A 21,840-nucleotide genomic window follows, 5' to 3' on the forward strand; every position below is an offset into this window, starting at 1 on the left:
TTGTCAGTGTTGCAGCGTCCTTTGCTGGTTAAGATGCTATTTGCGCTTTTTTAATGGGACGACATTTAAAGGATCAGATTAAATGGAATATCTGTTCTGTTTATTATCAATGATGGGGGAATTGTGTTGAAATATCACAGGCCCTGCTCGTGATATCTTTGGGAGAAGGGAGACATGCCTCTTCCTCTATCTCTGAGTAGACAATGTTTTTCAAACACTAATTGATGTTCCTTTAACTTGGTCCTTATTGGTGGAAACTAGCAATGTTTGACCTGCAAATCTGTATTACATGCAGTGCTGCTTGGGTCAAGAAGAATTGGGATTTCACCATTGCTAAACTGCTTTAGTGAAAGCTGCAACATATTTGTGACAATTACATGTCGAGAGCAACCAGTGAAGTCCTTACTGGACTCACTCTAATAAAAAAAATCTTGTCTTGAGCACCACTAGCTTTGTATGGCTCAGCAAACTTCAAGAAGATTTCAAAAGGGAAAAAAGGACATAAATGTTGGAAATCTGAAAAACACTCCCAGGGATTGCTGGAAATGTACAGCAAATTGATCTAAGAGAAAACTATGTGAAACATCACAAGCCAAAGCCTTAACCCAATGCTTTCAGATGCTGATCTGCTTGCAGTGCATTTCTAACATTTTCTGGTATGATTACTGAGAAGCTCTTGGATGTGCTGTGCTGTGTTTCGCTGCTTCCTGAATTATCCTGCCTGGCTGGACAATAGAGTGCTTCATGACTTAAGATCTTTTAAGGTGGAAGCACTCTTGTTTTCAGTCTTTACCTGTGAATGTGGTGGTCAAGATTTATGACACTAAATGCATCAGTTTTTCAAGTGAGAATCATAATACTAAACTTGAGAGTAAAATCAAAAACAAAACGGATTATTGTAGTGAAAGAACCATAAGAAGCATTTACACTTGATGTTAGGTCAAAGTACAGTTAATAAACCATAACCAAGCAACAACTTACAAACCATAAACCGAATGATGCACTTGTTGTATCAAATGATACAGCCCTTTTAGATATAGAAGCATTTTAGTCCATGCTGATAAGCCACCTGTTAACATGACTTTGGTACGTGTACATGTAGATCTATGATAAGTTTTACCTTGACCTTTGGATGACTTTCCATGATCTTTCTAATTACTGAAGGAAATTACTGTACATGTGAGCACCAGTCAAAGTAAAGTTTTTTTTGTAACTGCCAACAAAAATCTCATAATTCGAACCAAAGCTCAGATGGCAGAACATGAATAATATGTGACTTTTTACCCCCTCCCCCGCTGCTTTTTGTGCATCGCAAATTAATTTGGCTTGAAAGTCCGCAGGGTGAAATGTGCATGTTTTGCAAGCTGTTTTCTGCTCACCTATTTCTTGTGTGGAACTGATGCTCGAATTTGTTTCTGTTACAGATAGTACTAGGGGAGCTGGCCTCGGTTCACTGGAATCACTTGCAGTCAAACTCCTGTATAAGAAACCCCTACATAGCCTCTGTGTATAAGGGGGTTGGGGCATTTGTGTTTGGGGCAGGTGCCAGCCAGTCGCTCACTGACATCGCCAAGTATTCAATTGGCCGCCTCCGGCCTCATTTTCTGGATGTTTGCAAGCCTGATTGGTCCAAAATCAACTGCTCTATGGGATACATTGAAAAGTTCACATGTTTGGGAAACGCAAGGATGGTGACTGAAGCCAGGTGAGTTGGGAAGAACCGCTGAGGGCTACATACTGCAGCACACTGATTGTTTTAAGTGCTCCAAAATGCTACCCTTTGAAGGGAGCTATATAGATACAACTTGTTGTTGCTGTGTGTTCATGTTTGTTATTTATTGAATTTCTGTGCAGTTACGAATCCTCCAGTTAAATCTACCATTCACTTCATGTTTATAGGCATATTGGCTGGGCATCAACTTCAATTACATAGCCACGGGAATGCATTGGATCAGGCATAGTGACATCTGTTTGGATAAGCAACATCCAGACTTCTTTTTAACTCAAAGCTCACATCTGGACAAAAGCCTGCTGCACTTAAAGGCTGCCTTTTCCCAATAAAGAGAGAACCGAAGCGGTGTGAGGCGCTTTGCATTATAGGGATTGTATCAAAAACAAGGTTTATTGATACTGAATAACATCAAATGTGTTGACTAGTGCATTCTTCAGTACATGCAATGTTTCAGAAATTGGATGATTTTGGTTAAGAAATAATAATAATCCTTGCATTTGATGTAGTGCTTTTCACATCTTCTAGACATCTCAAAGCGCTTAAACGTCAAGAAATATTGCAAATTAGATTGTACAGGCAATCATTAAGCACGACAACATTTAAGGCATTCATTGAGTAAGCAAATGAATGTAAAGTGTTGGAAATGTTATTGTGCCACTTGAATCCTATTTTCTTGAGCTTCTGCGGGCTAAGGTAAAATTCCAAAGCAGTGCTAGGGGTTTGTTGTATTGTCTCAGGTGCTGTCCTTCAGATGAGATGTTAAACCAAAGTCCCATCTGCAGTTCAGGTGGACATTGAAGATCTCATGCACTAATCAAAAAAAGAGAATTGAGTTTCTCCTAAGGTACTGGCCAACAATTCCCGTAAGTAAAATTGGTTACTCACTTCATGACTGTTTGTGGGACATTACTGTGTACCTCTGTTTTTGCCTACAAATACACAGTCATTCCATTTCACAGTAATTCCTGTGAAGCATTTTGAGGTGTCCTTCTGATATGATAAGATGCTGTACCAAATGGAGGGATTATTATTTAACTTGCAGCAGTGTAGTGCAAACTGAGCTAGATCTTAATTCCATTCCACATGAATGCATTGGATTAGCGCTAGTGACATCTGTTTGGATAAGACAGCATCCAGACTTCTTTTCAACTCAAAATTTACATCTGGTCAAAGGCCTGCTGGATTTAAAAGCTGCCTTTTCCCCATAAAGGGTATCCAGGCACAAACACTGCAGTTAATCCGAATCCATGGGAAATAGCCCATTAGACTTAATCCCTAGTTAAACAATAAGAAACACAGCGTGAAAACACTGAAGTATGTTCCCTGGGAAAACATTTTAGATAAGATTTCTGCGCGCTGTGTGGCGTAAATGCGGTTCATCCCTTCAAGCTCTACTCAACAGCAGCCATTAACTAATCCTGATTGTACCTGATGGATAACGACCTGGGCAGCTCAGTCTCAGTCTTAGGACTTGGTAGCTTCATAATTGACTACACATCAAAACAAAGCTTAGCTTGGAAGAGCAGACATGCTCCTCCTGTAAAATGAGGTCCCAAACCGGGCAAGTATAATACCATTACATGCAGTTACTACTGGACCTAAAGGACAGGCAGACTTGCGTCTGACAGTGTTGGAAATTTATCATTAACTGCTGGCTGACTGAATTGCTTGTAACAGGTTTCGGTTGTTGCTCTAAATAATGTGGAACACGTTTGTGCAAAGCAAAGAGCCTACTTAATCACAATATCGTCCTTTGTATTTAAAGCAAGTACTGTCCTCCAGAGTAAAATCTGCTTTGAAGTATTTTTCCATGTGAAATGGAATGATTTCTTGTTGCCAGAATCCATAATTTAGGATTTGGTGACGCTGTTGCCTGACTCATTCAGTGTCTCACATGTCCTCTTGACAAAGGTGAGCAAGGTCTCTCTGGGGCTAAACTGGCTTTGAGGAGACACACCTGGCAAACTACCTATTGGCTATTGAAAACAAGTAGCAGATGTTAATCCCTGAGCTCTTATTCATTGCACTGTTAAAGCCAGGGTTCATGCTGCAGCCAACTGTGGAACAGGCACTTGCTGTGGCTTTGTAGAGTTCAACCAGAAAGCACTTTTTCTCTCAAAATACGTTTACCAGAGACCTGGCAGCTCATCTTGTGCCCTTTGGGTTAAAATAACCTGCGTGCTTATCTTATGAAGTCAGAAACAGAGCTGAACTATGCTCTGGCAGCCTTTCCATCAGTTAGAATGTGAGTTTAGAAATTACATATTCACATATTTTGAACATTGGATTTTAATCCAAATATAGAATGTCCCTGATCTATCTGTAATTACAGCTGAACAATTTACCGGTTATAAAGCACTATTGACATAGTGTATATGAGGCTAAGATCAAATGCACATCATTATTATTTAGGATTGCCCTATCCATTTGGGCTTTGGCTTTACAGGGTTGAGGTCATGTCTACATCTCCATATCTCATTTATACACCAGACTATCTGGTTAACAATCCACAATGTTGTCACAGACTTGCCTGTCCAGTCATTCCTCTCAAGCCTTTTCAATCCAACTTCCTTTCCCTCTCACCCTTAGTCCATTTCTAATACTGGTTTTGCTGACCTTGACAATGGTGAAGGGTTGATTGAACCCATTGGGTTTTGACATTCTGGTCTCTATTCTGGTATTCAACTACTTGAGCTCCTGGAACATCTGTCTCTCTGTATCCATGAATGCTGCAAAGATGTCCTGCCACATCTGCAGATGGTCAGTATCCTGTGTAATCACTGGCAGCAGATTTTGGGTAGATTATATCTTAGTCAACTTGTTTTAATTAATTTTATTGTGTTTCTTTTCCTTCCCCTATCCACTCATGGCCTATCTACACTATCTCCCCCCTGCCCCAAGGATGATCGTTGGCTCTATTTAGGACGATAAGTTGAAAGCTAGTTAATGAGAAGTGTCAGTGCAAAATGTAGCTTTATGTAAATGTAGCGGACATGTACATACACCAAACTCTTCACTTCTCCCAGCGTCTAAGATTTTTTTCTCCTCACTTCTCAATTCTGTAAAACAATTCCAACACTAACATAATCATAAATGTGTTTGTGAATTCTTGTCTGGCTTATGCCAACGGCATTCAGGGAAATGTAAGACCTTGTTTGTCATTGGTCTTTGACAGAACCAGCTCGTAGCTGGTCTTACCAAATGGACCTATTCACAATTTAAAAATAAATAAATAAGTAATGATGAGGGGATTGGGGTTGCCAAATAATGTCCTAATATTAAACCAGGCCAGCTGGAAGCTCTGACCTGTCTGTTTGCCAAAGATGAGCCAAAGTTCTCCCAACTCCAACACAAACAACAGTGTTGGTGTTACGATATATCAGAAACATTCTCCTATGCAATGGAAGAGGTTACAACAGTAATAATAATCCTTGCGTTTGGTCTAGTACCTTATCATGTCAGCAAAATATCTCAAGAAAGTGCTTCACAGGGTTTTACTGTAAAAGGTAATGGGTTTGTATTGTAGGTGAACCCGGCAGCCAATTCACACACAGCAACGTCCCATGGATGTGCATGAAGTGAATGAACAATTTTTATCTGGGTTAATGTTGGTTAAAGAGAAACTCCATTTTCTTTTCAAATAGTTCCATGGGGATCTTTAGTGTCCATAGAACAGGCGACAAACCCTTAGTTTGTTGCTGATAACCATCAGAAAGAAGCTTTTTTTCCTGAGAAATGTGACTGAGTTTTGCTTGGAAGATTTGAAGGAGAACAAGGCATGCCAGGCAGTGCACATGCCCTTGAGAGAACTGCTTTGTCAGGCACATTAAAATAATAATCCATTTGATATAGGGCCTTTCACGTCAAGATAATATCTCAAAGCATTTCACAGGATTTACTGTGGTCATTGTGTATTTTGTAGACAAATGCAGCAGCCAATTTTCACACAACGTCCCACAAACAGCTATAACTTATTTATACAATTACTATCTGTGTGTCGACATGGCTTTTTAACAAGCCAGAGACGAACACTTAAAGCATGCTCGGAGAGCATCAGTTAAACATCTAGCAGCTTTGGCTAAACACATGTCTGGATGTCTGCTTTCAGTTTCCAGTTAGGCAGCAAATCAGTGCTTGGCTCCAGCATCTGATCTGAACCTTTCTGCACCAGAGTTTTCCAACACTCACACTAACACTGCAAAATCACTTGGCTGCTCTTCTACATGCAGTCATATATGGCCTGAATTTTCTCCCAAGTTTAGGAGAGATTTATTACTGTTGCGCTCTGTGGCCACTGCACTCAGTTTCTTTTGAAAACAGTATAAAAGAAAAACAGTTAGGTGCAGTATATCCTAATTTACTCTTTGAGTTTGGGAATCATAGCTTTGCTGTCTGTAAGATGTATATGTTTAGTACCACTACTCTGCCTTTTCTCCTGTACCCTTATATATATTTTTCCTTAGATAACCATGGAAATCATACCCTCCTTCTGGGGGACATAAACAAGGGCTCCTTGGTGCTGAGCTGTCTCCAGGTTAATGTGCTTGGCAACAGAATAGCAGAATTGAATCAGCCCTCTGATATTTTCAGTCTCAGGGAGCCAGTTCCTGAGCCAGGCGGATCCACAGTGCTCCACGACACTGCTGATGACAGACCAGCCAACCTGGCTCATCAACAGGAATTGGACCGACAGATCAGTCACTGGGGGCAGGAATTCTTCCCACTCAGTTTCTGGTAACTCTGTAAGCTAAAGCACTGTTGATCAAGGTGGTCCTAGCTGGAAAGCAGCAGAAAGCTCGCCAACCAATGCTCTCAATGGCAAGCTGTGCAATTTTAGTTGGTGGAACTCCAGCAATACTCTAATTAGATAAGCAGAGTGCGTCCCTGGAGGGAGAGAATATGGATTCCATTTCAGACGGGGATGTTTCCAAATCCTGGTGGCACACATGGAACTCTCAGTTTGGTTTGGATTCACTTACGCACGGTGATGGGTTTCTGCATATGTCAGACCCCAAAAATTGGAATCTTGAAGCTGATAGCGTTCGTTCAAGAACAATTCTATAGGCTCCGTCTGGCCTCTGGTGCCTTGACTGAATCACTGTTCCCATTGCGTGAGCCTAGATAGTGAACGTTGGCAGCCTGTTAGACTGTGGACGGGTATCACAGCTAAGCTCAACTCTCTTCTCATCGGACAGAAGGACCATCCAGCAAGGGTCACTGGATTGTGACCAGCAGTGGGATCTCTGAATGATTTTCCACTACCAAATCTAGGCGTTGTGAAGCCAGTTCTGCAGCCCAGAATCCTACCCGCCAGCTGAGATTAGTAACACATCACAGACCAGGAACTGAACCCGATACATGCTCGGCCTGTGGTTCCGTTTCACACTGGGCAGTGGTTTTAACATCTGAGCCTTAGATGGTCTCATTTTAACTTGTTATAACATTGGAAAGTTACTGGTTACTTTTGTCTCTGAATGCATTCATACGGTGAGATTAGTAAGGTTTTGTTAACCTGAGCCATGTCTTTATTCTTCTTTCCTTCAGGCTCTCCTTCTTTTCCGGCCATTCATCCTTCTCCATGTACTGCATGATGTTCCTCGCAGTGAGTACTTTTGGATTATTCCTCTGCTGGGCACTCGCACACACACCAACCACACACTGACACCCAGGCTGACAGCACACAGCTTAAGTATTTGCCTCATCAGCAATGTCCTTGATTCTGTTTAAGTGGTTAAGACAAACAACAAGGATTAGCTTCCAAGCCAAAATCCATTCAAATGATAAAGCTGTTCGGACACATTTTACATAAAAGGCTTTGGGAATTTTTTAAATTGAATTCTCCCAGCCTTACACCATAACATACAATATCTCATAGTTGTAGGTCAGCAATGCATCAAACTTACCCATCCTGTATAATTCCTTAAATGTATCTGTCTCTAAATGTAATGACCCTGAATCCTTTGACTTGTCTGATTCCCTTTTGACACTTTATAGTACTGTTAAGTTACAGTGATCATGTATGGGTAGTTTATTCCATATGCCTGGTGTTTACTGAAATAATTTCAGTTCTGCAGTTTGCATTTCTTTTTGTACTTATTTTGAAGCTCTGATATGAACCTTGATGTATTGTAAAGGTACAGAGCAGCTTTTCCTGAGATATGTGGGAAGAATTCGAACACACTCAGGGGACAGGTATAACAAGGGTATCAACCTCACTGAGCTTTTTCCAAACTTGCTTTTGGCTTTGCCGATCAAACCAGTGATTTTTTTTGCTTTGATTGTTTGCTCATCCCATCTACATTCAGCTGTAGGTAGCTCTTCTATAGCCTTAGCTTGGAAACACTTCCTAACAGCTGAAATACAGAATACAAAGAGTGGCAGGAAAGGTGGTAGAGGCCAGAACACTAGACTCAGTTAAAAAGCATCTTGATGTAGTGATGAGGATGGTAGTGAAGGTGTTCTGGAGGTATGCGATCAGATGAGCTGAAGGGCCTTCTTCATCCAGACCAATCTTGTGGTTATTCTGCTCTGTTTGCTTAGATTAGAGACATTAGTTTGCTTAGATTAGAGGCTGTACATCTGAGGTCCATGTCTTACCACTTATAAATAACTGACATAAAACGTTATGTTTATAGTCCAATTGTATTTGCATAATGGTATTTGATTCATAACTTTTGTCCAAATCGTGACTATCCTTCTTGAGAAAGAGTTAAGTGAGGTCTCTAGTTCCTCAACCCTTAGTTTTTTCTGACCTGGATCTAATACATAATAATAATAATAATAATAATAATCATAAAGTGAGTGCACATTCCATTCCAGAGTCAGGGAAATTTCCATGCGTAAGTGGCATACAAATGTGGAACTCTCAGCTTAGCTTAAATACTCTTAAAACCTAACGATAGGTTTCTGCAGCACGGCTGAGCCCCAAAACTAAATTTATAACTTTTAACATTTCAGAGATGTAGGGCTGTGGCTCTTGCAGAGTTTGCATTTATTGTTAAATGTAAAGTGATGCTATTGTAGCTTGCAGCAACTGTGGTTTCTAATCACAGGTTTCTTGCATGCGATCAACAGTCTAGATTATGGCTAGTTGACCAAAGCATTCTGTTTTTCCGATAGTAGTTTACACCCAAAATACCTTTTACCCTACTAGGTATTGTGGGGGTGAAGAACAGAATGGATGTGATGGAGAAGGTCAAAGTCAGTAAGATTGAATGAGGAAACTGCAGTAAACTACATTTAGGGGTGAAAAATATCAGGATACAATTCAGTGGCATATAAGCAGGTTGATGTATCATCATGTTGAGCCATGATGTTGTGTGAAGTGAGTTTTTACTCAGGATGGGATCTAGGTTAACAAGGGGAGAGGTGCTGAGTGTAAACCACAGGGAAGGAAACATTGGTAGGTGACTCACAGTCTGCAGTTCTAGACTTTCTTACTGCTATTTGTGCGCACGAGTGCGTGTGTATGTGTTGTGTGCGTGGGGGGGGGGGGGATAGGGGGCGAGGGTAGGACTAAGAAGGTCAAGGAAGAGGCTGTCTCTTGTCCAAGGGAGTGGTGCAAGGTGACCTATTACTCAGGGTTATAAATTGTTTCCTGTTAATGTTATTTGATATTGAAAATTGTGGTAAACACTAAGACTGGCTATAATGTGTAACTGTCCAATTGTATTGTAATCAGAATGATTTGCTGAATTGTAAGTTGATTCTTAACATAGTATCTACCTGATGCAGAGAACTCTTGGGTTCAATGTGACTCCTTAATTATGCTGTGGAAACCATGACTGAAAGCTCCAACCACAATCTGAAAAGATCTGCTAAAATTCACCAGATCCTCAGATCTCTGACTTTCCTAATTGCAGTGTCCAGTGGGCATTGGTTGGTTCCTCTTTGCCAGTGTAGTTGGCACACCTTTATATATAATTTGGAAACAATTCTAAACATGACCAATCCAGGACTTCACCATAAAGAGTGACTGTAACAGAGAGCTAAGGCAGTCCAAACCCAGTTTTACTACATGGCTTGTGTGTGGGGGTGTGGGGGTGGGTCTTTGTGTGGGTGGGAGCGTTTCGATGCTAGGTTGAGGCAGGTGGGTCAGGTTTGGCTCTGGTGTGTGGCCAGCTGTTTAGCTCACACATGCTCACTGCCTTGGAAAGGTAACACAATTCCTTGCCTTTGGGGACAAGGAGAACAAATAGAATTACCAATGTGTTTCATTCTGCGGTATAAAGGACATGTAGAGTTACTATTAAGTCGCTGCTTCTGGCCATGAAGAGGGAATGTGAGAGAAATGTGAGGTGATTAGTTTCCCTTTCCTGAATGGACGAGTCTGGTTCCTACATCGACAGATCAGGGGAAGAATAGTGGGAACAAACTTATGTGTTACCGGTGTCACAACACCAATTGTGTCTTCCAAAGAATTGTAAAGAAAACTGTTGCGATTACCATGCATTTCAAATGTTGTATTTTGAAAACTTATCTCAAGAAGGAAGAGACTGCTCAGTCCATTGTGTCACGCACTCTAGTCCAGCATTGTCGAACCAGATTTGTACTGTTTGTACCACATGTGTGGTTTGTGAACAACAATGTGAGCCATACCAGGCGAAAAATGGAACAAATTACAGTTTCCTCTGAAAGATTTATTTATAAGCATGTCGTATGTACTCAGGAAAGGCAACATAATTTTCCCGTAGCTGGGAATTGGCTCCATTAGTTGAGGCTTGATATATAGTTTTTTTTGCAGTGAGCTCCTGGTCTGTAAGCAGCAGCGTTGTTCATTACTCCTTTGGGACTATTCCAGAAGTTAACTTTTTAATCACTAATTTTTCCCCAAACTAGATGAGGAGATACAAGTTGAGTTTGTGATAAGAGTTTCCGAACCTGTGCTGTAAATTGCAAGATTTGGAGGGTTTGGTTCCAGTGCACTGAACTGTTCAAAAAGAAAAGGGAGTCCTGGCTAACAAATCCCTGGACAAAATTCATCATTCACTTCATGGCTGTTTGCTTGACATTGCTGTGTGCAAATTGGCTGTCTCATTCATATGAAGAGTACAGAGCCACTACACTTCACAGTTAATGCTTTATGACGTCCTCCTGACATCCTAAATCAAATGTAAATGTTGTTGTTAATAATAATAATAATCCTTGCTTTTGATATAGCGCGTTATCATGTCTTCGCGATGTCTGGAAGTGCTTCACAGAATTACTGTAAAGTGAATTGACTGTATGTTTTGTGGGCGAAATGCAGCAGCCAGTTGTGCACAGCAATATCTCACAGTCGTGGATTGAAGTGACCAATTTATTATTTTTTTGAAAGAATTATTTAAGAACGGAATATTCACTAGCAATTAGCTAATCTGACCATTTTGTTTCACCCACCAATTTGTCCCATTTTATCTCCGGAAGAAAAATCACGGAAAATAAGTGTTTTCTATCACAGCTGATCAGAACGTGGGCGACAACATTCTTCTCCAACTGATATTTGGTTCTGATTCTTTCACAATTGTATATCTTTGCAGCATTCTTTAATTTCACCAACAAAGAATAAAGAACGTTTTGTTTCACTGCGTTGCCTCAAATCAAATATCATTTGGTGAATTAAAACAATAACAACTTACATTTGTATAGTGCCCCTCATCCAGAGCGCATGAAATTACAGTATTTTGCTTTCAAAAGCAATCCTGTGCTCCCTCGCTCAACATCGTAATCTCATGACTTTTACACTAAAAAACATAATTAACAAAACCTGGTGTGACTCAACTACTCAACTAATTTAGTATCACTGATGGTGTGATAGCTTAAAAATACCCCAAGAAATCTACACTTGGCTGCCTGTAAAAGTGAGACGAGAACTCTTTGTGGGATGGATATGACAGCTGAACAATCTAGTAGTTTTGCAAGCAACGCATAAGCTACTTCAAATGCTGTGGCTTAGCTCATAGCAGATGAGGTATTCTGGTATTAAGTGGGAGGGTGGAGGAAAGCCACTGTCAGTTTATCACAACTATCTATAGAAGTGGTTTACTGTCAAACTCTTAGTTAGAGAATTCCACTTCCAGCTCACAAGTAAATTCATGTGTTGAACAGAATCCCATCTATATTATACTGCAGCTTGCAATTGTACAATTGCTAATGGTTTATTTCTGATTCTGGTAACTCTTGTCGATCGATTTACAAGACCACAGTATGAGATGCTACACTATGTAGGATACTGCATTGACAAAGGTTTTCCTCTGGCGTTAGTAAAAGTGCTGAGAGGGATCAGTGTAAAAAGAAATGTTATGCTGCGGTAAATTTTCCAATCGTTTTATTGTGCACTGCAATGGCAAACCATTTCGACTAAAACACTGAGTTTTTAAGTGGTTGGGATACCCAGATGTGACTAATCAACATTGCTGAACCCTGGCCAGAAGGAAATCAACTCCTTCAGACATTGTATTCCATCGTCAGCAGAAAAGTCTTAAAAAGCTTTTGGAGAGATGTCAGCAATCAGATGCATGCAAGCTGCCTTTATACTCTAAAGCTCATTGTAAGTGCAAGCTAATTATCAGAACCAATGCCGGATCCAGATGTTGTAAATAAGCAGTGACATTGCTTGCAGAGAATAGAACTTGATAACTCTATCTCAGCTAAGACTGTGAGTCAGGGCATTGCAATTGACCTCAGTGGATCATTAAGGAGAGCAGAAAAAAACTCAGCCACAGTTACACATGTGATCAGTATCCAGTGACCCCTTTCTGTGCACCAGTTTGGATGTTTGTCAAGGACAAGATTGGGTTGAATGTGATACATCTGGTTTTAAATTGCCCTTTAGTATTTATTGACTCGTATCAAGCTTGAGAAATGTGTGATGCTGTGCTATTTGAAGGGCGTTATATAAATGCAAGTTGTCGTTGTTTAGGGGGGATATTGGATTTGCTACTCTTGGAAACATATCCTAGCCTTCAGTAGAGATAAAAATAAACACCTTGCTAGTAAATCACAAGGCAGAGATTATATTTCCATATTTAATTTGTGTGTGTGCTCGTGTGTTTGTGCTCGTGTGTGTGTACGTGTGTGTAGGTGTATCACTGTGCAGACATGCTGTTACTTGATTCTGTTAGCCAGGTCAGTTTCAAGACTGTGCCACTTTAACCTACTTGCTGAATTACATATGAAGGTTATTTGTCATGTGAGCTGTGTGCCAGCCTGAGCCGTGTGGTTACTTTGATCAGCGTGAATCACCTTCCAGAATTGCAGTTTCCTACATCAAGAAAATAGAAACTGAGGTGCATTGGGTACCATTCCAAAAACACATACGATTACAGGAGAAAGTTTAAATAAAGTCACAAGAGGTTCTGCAGCTTTGATCGACCGAGTTACCTAAGTGTTGTGAGGATGTACGGAGGAGATGAGTTCACATGTTTGTCAAGTAGGCAGCGAATAATGTGTAATGTGTACTTTAGATTTATCATAAGGGATAATGGAAATGATCTGTCACATCAGTATATAAGGCTGACACTTGGCATCAAGACCAACATCTGCTTTGTATCATTATTTTCTTGGACTCACTGAGAGTATCCCAGGTGCTGAGACCACCTGCAAGCCAGAGGCAGTCAAACTCATTCAAACCTACTTGCTTCACCACAAATGTTGCTCGTCTCACTGTGAATCTTTTACTATATTTAAACCTTATGCAGCACATTCTGCGACTATCTTTTATCCGGGAAAACAGACAGGGCTGTAACAGATGGTGATTTTTAAATAGCATCACTGAACTATGCTTACAAAGATACTGCTATATTATTTATAACCTACTGGCAATGCATAGGATCAGATGACTGCATGGAAAGTTAATTTATCCTGGTTCTCAAATGTTAGAATACATCCAGTCCTCGCTGGAGCATTACAAGATCTATGTGCTGAAATGGAACAAGCTAGGTTCAAAAGATAGAAATTGAGATTCCCCAGTGCAATAAAAATAATCCTTGCATTTGGTACAGCACCTTATCACATCGGAAGGATGTTTCAAAGCACTGGAAAATGAAGTGGCTGTGAATTTGTAGGGAAATGCAGCAGCACAAGCACAGTTGAGCACAGCAATGTCCCACAAATTGCTATAAAACGATTTGACCAATTTTATTTGGGGGATTATTGGGCAGGATACCGGAAGAAACTCCCTTCTCTTTTTGAGTAGAGCCGTGGGATCTTTAACATGCGCTTAGTGTCAGCTAAGACTATATGAGTTCCAGTCTCAATGTGGGATTTGAACCCACAACCTCCTGACACAGAGGCGAGAGTACTACCACTGAGCCAAACTGACACACATAATGTCAAGTACTGTAACTGCATACAGTTACCTACACCGTATAGGTAAGCAGTTATATACTTACAGTACATACAGGTGTATTTTATGGTAAAAATCTGTGTAAATTGGGTAGCTGAACAGCTACATATTGCACATAATAGCCATGAAGCCATGAAGTGAATGACCAATTTCTTCTGGAGGATTGTTTGCCAGGACACTGGGAAAAACCTCCTTTCTCTGCCCAGGATCTTTAACATCCATTCAAACAGGCAAACAAGACCTCAGTTTAATGAACTCAACCAAAGGATGTCCCCTTCTCACAGTGCAACACTTTCCAAGCATTGCTCTGGAGTTCCGCCTAGTCTATAACCTCATGGTCTTGACATAGGGCTTGAACTCATGTTCTTCTGACTCAGAGGCGAGAGAGGCTACCAATTGAAGTGGGCTGACACATAACACATGGAGCAAATAAGAGATCAAAGAGTTGGAAAAGGCAATTTCAGGACGAATAACAAGTTTTTCTGCAGGACTATTGCCTAATTGTAAATAGACCAATTTTTGGAACAATCCCATAACTCAGTTTCCACTAGCCTTCCCACTGTTCCCACAAAACGAAACCCTTTCTGTTCTAACTGCTTGCCTCACATCACTAATTTGCTAACCACCCCATATTATGGTCTCCTAAAGTTTTAACTGCTAAGTTCTTTCTGTCTGTACTTTGCTATTTTTCACTTAGTTTCATTCTGTCCGTAAGACTTTAATCTGTGTACAGTTCTGGTTGCTGTGACATAGCAAGGCTGTCCAGTTCCTAGAGGCAGTGCAGAGCAGAGCAATATAGATGATCCCGGTATTAGAGGAATGAGCTATGAGTGACGTTTAGACAAGCTTGGCTCTTCAGTGTTGAAAAGTCATTTCAAAGGGGACTTATAGAGCTTTATAAGATTTTAAATGGGGTTGAGAAGGTAGATTCAGTTTGAATGCACAGAGACAGTATTGCAAAGGGTAATTTCAGGACAGACAGCAGGAAATCGTTGTTTACTCAGAGGGTAATTAATAACTTGAACAGTTTACCCTGAAGGGTGGTTGATGCCAGGGTGCTGGACTTGTTTAAAAACAGCTTGATTGTATCGGTAGGGTGGGTATTCTGGAAAGATGAGATCAAATGGACCGAACGGTCTTCATAGCCAAACCTCTCTTGAGAACACTAACCAACAGGACTGAATTAATCTGATCAATTGTATTTTTAGTTGACTATCTGCTTTAATGCCCCCCACCCCCACTCCCACACACACGACCCCATGACGTCTCTCAGTTAGCTCAGATTAAATACATATCTTTTTGTTTTTGTTTGATCATCAGGTCACCAGAATTGTCACTAGAATTAAAAGTGGTGTTTCTAAAATAGCTTAAGGTCACTTTAAGTATTTGCTACACTGAACGTAAAAGTGATCTTTGAACCAACCGCTCTTCTATTCTGCTTCAGTGCCTTGGGATGTCCTTCTGACATGAAAGGCGCGATACAAATGTAATTTTGTTGTTGTCGTCATCTATTGTGTTTCATTGTAAAGATCTCTGCCTTCCACTGTGACTGGGACAGTGGATCATGAGTCAAAGACACCTAGAGGGAACAGATACTAGTCAATACAAAGTCTTCTTTGGCTTTACATAAATTACACTTAGCTTTGTTCACTGTTGAATATTAATAATAATAAAAAAAATTCCAGTGAAAGACCACAGGAATAAATAACTTTAATGTTTTGTGTTTTTTTATCTGCTTTATTTTTCTCAATATGTTGAATGTAAAAATACTGCTAAATGTAAGTGGTAAGAAATAAATCGTTGTCACATCATCCCTTTCTTTCTTTAAATAAAGCTTCATGAAACACCCACAACGAGTAATAGAGCGTGTACGGGTGGCTGACAATACAGTAGAATTCTATAAAGTATGTTAGATCAGATATGGTTTTTCTTCCTTGTGGGCTATTCTGAACTTTTAAAATGATCCAACACAACAGCACCAAATGTTTCCCTGCGAGGTACAGAACAAATGGTTTGAAGTACCTTGGGGCAAGATATTTAAATGAAATCAAAGCGAAAATATGTAAATGATTTGCGCTTAAAAAGAGATGGAACAGTCCCCATGGATTGGGAGATCGCAAATGTCACTCCACTATTTAAAAAAGGTGGAGGAAAAGATGGGGAACTCTAGGCCAGTTAGTCTCACATCAGTGATAGGAAAAATTTTAGTATCATTGATTAAGGATGTGGTAGTGCGGTATTTAGAGGAGCACAATATAATTAGGCCAAGTCAACATGGCTTTACAAAAAGGAAGTCATGTTTGACAAATCTCAGAGTTTTTTGAGGATATTTCGAGTAAACTAGATAAGGGTGAATCAGTGGATGTGGTCTATTTGGACTTCCAGAAGGCATTCGATAAGGTGCCGCATAAAAGGTTAGTCCGAAAGATAAGGGCCCATGGAATTGGGGGGAGCATATTAACAAGGATTGGGGAATGGTTAACGGGTAGGAAACAAAGAGTAGGGATAAATGGGTCCTTTTCAGATTGGTGGGATGTGACTAGTGGAGTGCCACAAGGATCAGTCCTTGGGCCTCAGCTATTTACCATCTACATCAACGATCTAGATGAGGACATCGAAGTTAATATATCTAAATTCGCGGATGACACAAAACTAGGAGGAAGTGTCAACACAGAGGATGACATTAAAAAAATGCAGTGAGACATAGATAGGTTAGGTGATTGGGCAGGTAGGTGGCATATGAAGTATAATGTAGGGAAGTGTGAAGTCATCCACCTAGGTAGCAAAAATAGTAGAGCGGGTTATATTTTAGAAGGGGAGAGATTGGAATGTGTTAGCGTCCAGAGGGACTTGGGTGTCCTTGTACACCAATCACAGAAAGTTAGTCTGCAGGTGCAGCAGCAATTAGGAAGGCGAACGGTATGTTAGCATTCATTATGAAAGGATTAGAGTATAAGAGTAGGGAAGTCTTGCTGCAACTGTATAGGGCCCTGGTGAGACCACACCTGGAATACTGTGTGCAGTTTTGGTCTCCTTATTTAAGGAAGGATGTACTTGCCTTGGAGGGGGTGCAGCAGATTTACTAGGTTAGTACCAGGGATGAAGGGAATGAGTAACGAGGATAGGCTGACCAATTTGGGTCTATATTCTTTAGAATATAGAAGAATTAAAGGGGATCTTATAGAAACCTATAAGATCATCAAAGGGCATGATAGAGTAGATAGTGGGAGATTGTTTCCCCTGGTTGGAGAAACTAAAACCAGGGGTCACAACCTTAAAATCAGAGGCAGCCCTTTCGCACTGAGTTGAGGAAGAACTTCTTCACTCAAAGGGTGGTGAATGTATGGAAGTTGCTACCCCAAAGGGCTGTTAACGCTCAGTCCTTGAACATATTCAAGACTGAGATAGATAGATTTCTTATTGCAAAAGGGATTAAGGGATATGGGGATAAGGCAGGGTCAGGTTATTAGCTGGAGGTAGATTAGAAGATCAGCCATGATTGAATGGCGGGGCAGGCTCGAAGGGCAGAATGGCCTGCTCCTGCTCCTACATGTTATGTTATATTAACTTTCTGTTTCACATATACTTAAACACAGATTTCCTTTGCAAGGATGTGCTTGACACCAATACTTTATGGAACTGGTTCCCAGTTGTTATTACACGAGTTCCTATTGACTTAAAAATATTATAAAATGTTGATACAGTGAACTCCTCATAACTTGACCATGGCTTAACTTGTCGCTAACTTGAGTCATGATGCTGCCAATATCCTGTCTGCATATATTTATAAACATGCCGAACTCGCCACTCCGGATAACTCTTACTCATTAAATTGCAGTGCTGCCGATGGCTTTGCAATAGACAATTGAGTTCTGAAACTCTACCTGATTAATACCTGAATGAAGGTTTGTAAAATCCAAATTTATTCCTGAAACTCTTTTAACTTTCAAACTTCTCAAGGAACTTTTATTTCACTAAAATGCTGCAGTGGATCGCTTTGTCTGAATGTTTTCCTTAAATGCAGCTAAATTCCATATGGACTCTTTTTTTACCCAAGGCTCAAACCACTCTCTGAACGTGTTTGGCTACCACGTTACAGTATATTCTGTGAAGTGCTTTGAGATGTCTCGAAGATGTGATCAGGTGCTGTATCAAATGCAAGGATTATTATTTTTTATTTTTCAAAATATTAATAGTTAATTACACTAGAGAATCTGAATGAAGTTGCATATAATAATAATAATAATAATAATCCTTGCATTTGATATAGCGCTTTTCACGTCGGAAGGACGTCCCAAAGCGCTTCACAGAACATTTTTTATCCCGTGTACAAAATTCAAAAAACAAAACCCTTATTTCACAAAAAAAATAAGGGCAATGAGAGCGAATAGAAAACAAATTTTTTTTAGTAAGGATGGCAGGTTTGTGGAACAAACTAAGAATACGGGGGGTGGTGATATGTGGAACTATACAGTGTTTAAAAAAGGAATTAGACAAGTTCCTGGGAATTAGAAGGTTCTGGGGTTACTCGATGAACAGAGAGATCCGTCAATGAGATATTTGTTTAAGCAAGATGGTCAAATAGCTTGAAACTCGTACTCTGTAACTATGTGAATGTCTTTCTCAATTTGTGTCACTAATTTCAAAAATGTTTTTTTTAAGGTCAGGAAAAGATCTGTCTTTTCAATTATTAGCGTATTATAAACTTTTGGCTACTATAGGGCCATCTTGTGTTATGACTGAGGAATGTCATTTGGTCTCGCAGGGCATCAATCTGTCTACCAGCTCTGTACAGGAGGTCATGGTTTGAATATAGAATTTCACTCAATAAATCATATGAAATCATACCTAAAATGACGAGCCAGTTCAATCCAAAGCATCATAGAAATTGGAGCATAATGTTAAGACTTGTTTAAATTGGGAATGAAACAAACAATTATGGATAATTTAAGCCTGGGTGTAAGACATGTGCAAAGGTGAATGAATGAGGCTGTTTGTCATATGTCTCACTTTATGGGAATATCAATTTAAGGAAGTGCAGTTTAAATAAATCTAAGATTAATTTTAGAAATCAGACTTTCAATGCAGAAGGACCTGGCAGCTTGATTAATGTCTATTAGTGTTCGAACTTATGTGGAGACAGGTTCTCAAGAAAAAAAAGCTGTAACATTTCTAGGTTAAGATAACTTAGAACTTTGTCCATGTTGTTGTATAAAACACATCCAGACTTCGAAGATTTTCTTTGGTGTTTAAGTAGGTGTTGCAAAATAATTGTTACAATTTGTTTTACAATTTAATGATAGTGTTTTAAAATATTATCCTAATCAGATTTTAATTTCAGAAATTGCATGTTGAAAATGTAGCAATTGTCCCAATATATTTCACCTTAATAATTTATAGAATTCCCTCCACCCCAATTCGGGCTCCCAGGGAAAGAGCTTTGAGATGTCCTCCATCATATAACTTTTGTATAGAATTGACTTGACAGGCTTTAGGTTAATCTTGTGATTTGTCCTTATGGTTTGAGATATCACGTGGAACAGTCTTAATGGCTCTAAAAATGTCACAGTGACATAACGTGAAAGCTTGAATTTCAAATGATGTAGAGCCAGCCCATTGTTGAGGTCTCGAGTACAAAACCATTAAAGCTCAAAGCCGTGAGGGTTGCAGGTTGCTGGTGAAGCTGCACTTAGGTACCAATTTAGTATTGATTCCACAGAAACATTCCTGAAAGGCAATAACATGACATTCATCCAGAAAGGTCCCAAATATTGCTATCCTGAAACAACAGGGTTGATTTTGTATTATTTCCCAATGGATTTTCTTGAAGAAATCCAAAAGACTGACGCCAACTCATGAGACTGCCTCTCCCTTCGATTGGCATGATGTGTGTCGAGTTGGATTCCCCGCTCAAATTTTAAAAATCCATTAAGAGATAAATTTGATCGTTATATTCCCTAGTTGAGAGTGAGATACCACATAGTGGTCCATTTGTGTCCTGACAGCAAATTATACATGTAGCATTCATATAAACCCCACTGTGCATCTCATCTGCCCTGTAGCACTTGCTCAAGTAACAAGGACATTTGACAATAGTTTACCATCTGCTAAGGAGTCCATTTTCACCTATCAAATATCACTGGCAGAATTTGATCAGGTAACCCTAGATGCAATATTCTCCTGATTGGTGACTTCATTTGCCCACAAAATACACAGTAATATCCTGTGAGGCGCTTGGAGGCGAGAGACCTGGGTTCAATTCCAGGCAGGGCGAAACCTTGGGCAAGTTTCCTTACTCCACACGCCTAATAATAATCCCTCCAAAACAAAAAACAATAATAAATTGGTCATTCATTTGCCACAATTTGACTAGCTACAGAGTGCTTATCAAATCATGCTCTAGTACCTCATGGAGGCCACTTGTGCTGGTGGATAAGCGAAGCAGACTGTCCCCTTGTTAAATTGAAGGTGGTCAATGCACATTAACCATGTGACAACACTGCAGGTGATGAAAAAAAATGGCAGCACTTATTTGATTTTCCAGTTAACAAGGTTGACCTAGAATCTACATGGAACAAAAAATGACAAATAGAAAGTTGCTGAGGACTGGGTAACAGTAGCAAACGTAGCAGAATATGAACATCAAATATATACTGATTGTTAGTTTCCCCGGGGGAGAAGGGGGAAGGAAGGTAAAGTTGAGGGTCTCTTTGGGACTGAGCTGGCTCCAAATTGATATGCCTGGTAATGAAACATCAGAATTGAGTTGATCCTTTATAACAGCCTTGGTAGTCCAGTTCCTGAGTCAGGCAGGTCTACATTCCAGCCAACTTGGCTCGTCAGCAGTACTTGGTGGAGCAGACCACAACAACAATTTGAATTTATATAGCACCCACTTCACGCTGGGTAGTGACCCAGACCAATCACTGGGGGCAGCTCCTATGTTAAGCCTATAAGCCAAAGCCTTAATAATAATAATCCTTGCATTTGATACAGCGCTTTTCACATCTTCCAGACGTCTCAAAGCGCTTCACAGAATAGACTGTGAAGTGAATTGACTGTATATTTGTGGGCGAAACGTGGCAGCCAATTACACACAGCAGTGTCCCACAAACAGACGTGGATTGAAGTGACCAATTTATTATTGGGTTTTTTTCTTGAGGGATTATTATCAGGCGTGTGGAGTAAGGAAACTTGCCCAAGGTTTCACCCTCTCAGGGATTGAACCCAGGTCTCTCGCTTGGCTCTAACCACTGAGCTACAGGCCTCCACTTAATGGGTACAGGAGTTAATGGGTAAGGGTGGTCCTAGTTGGACAAGCAGTGAGAAGTTTGCCACAAATTGCTTGTGGTTTTAACTGATTAAACTTCAGTGCACACTCTGGAATTCCCAAGCCTTAGCTCCTGCCAACCTGCACCTAATGCTGTCTGGAATGATGTGAGCAGGGTGCGTCCCTCTGGGGGGAGACAGAACGCACTCCATTCCAGACGAATGGGAAATTTCCATAAGTAGGTGGAATCTGTATGTGAAACTCTGTTTTGGATACTTTTAAGCATAATAATTTTATTTGCATGTTGCAGACCCGTCTTATCTTACTCAGCTTGTATTTCTGTTAATCATAAGATCACAATATTAGGTTGGGTGAAGAAGTCCCTTCGTTCAGCCCATCTGATCTCAAATTTCCAGAATAGGAACTTAGGAATTGAGCCTGTCCAACCACTTTCCAAGAACAATTCCACCTCTGTATCCCTTGATACTTCTAACTATTAAGTATTTATCTATT

At 40.2% G+C, this 21,840-nt stretch overlaps 1 protein-coding gene across 4 annotated transcripts in view; it reads left to right on the plus strand.

Annotated features, from left to right (window-relative positions):
- plpp1a (phospholipid phosphatase 1a) overlaps nt 1-21,840 on the plus strand; it is a 73,378-nt gene that overhangs the window by 42,935 nt on the left and 8,603 nt on the right. For all 4 annotated transcript variants that reach the window (XM_042332055.1, XM_042332094.1, NM_001292435.1 and 1 more), the window contains 2 exon segments: nt 1,425-1,705; nt 7,277-7,334. In XM_042332055.1, coding sequence (XP_042187989.1) covers nt 1,425-1,705; nt 7,277-7,334 — 339 coding nt within the window.

Source organism: Callorhinchus milii, unplaced genomic scaffold (assembly GCF_018977255.1).
Source record: "Callorhinchus milii isolate IMCB2004 unplaced genomic scaffold, IMCB_Cmil_1.0 Scaffold1, whole genome shotgun sequence".
NCBI classification, from domain to species: domain Eukaryota; kingdom Metazoa; phylum Chordata; class Chondrichthyes; order Chimaeriformes; family Callorhinchidae; genus Callorhinchus; species Callorhinchus milii.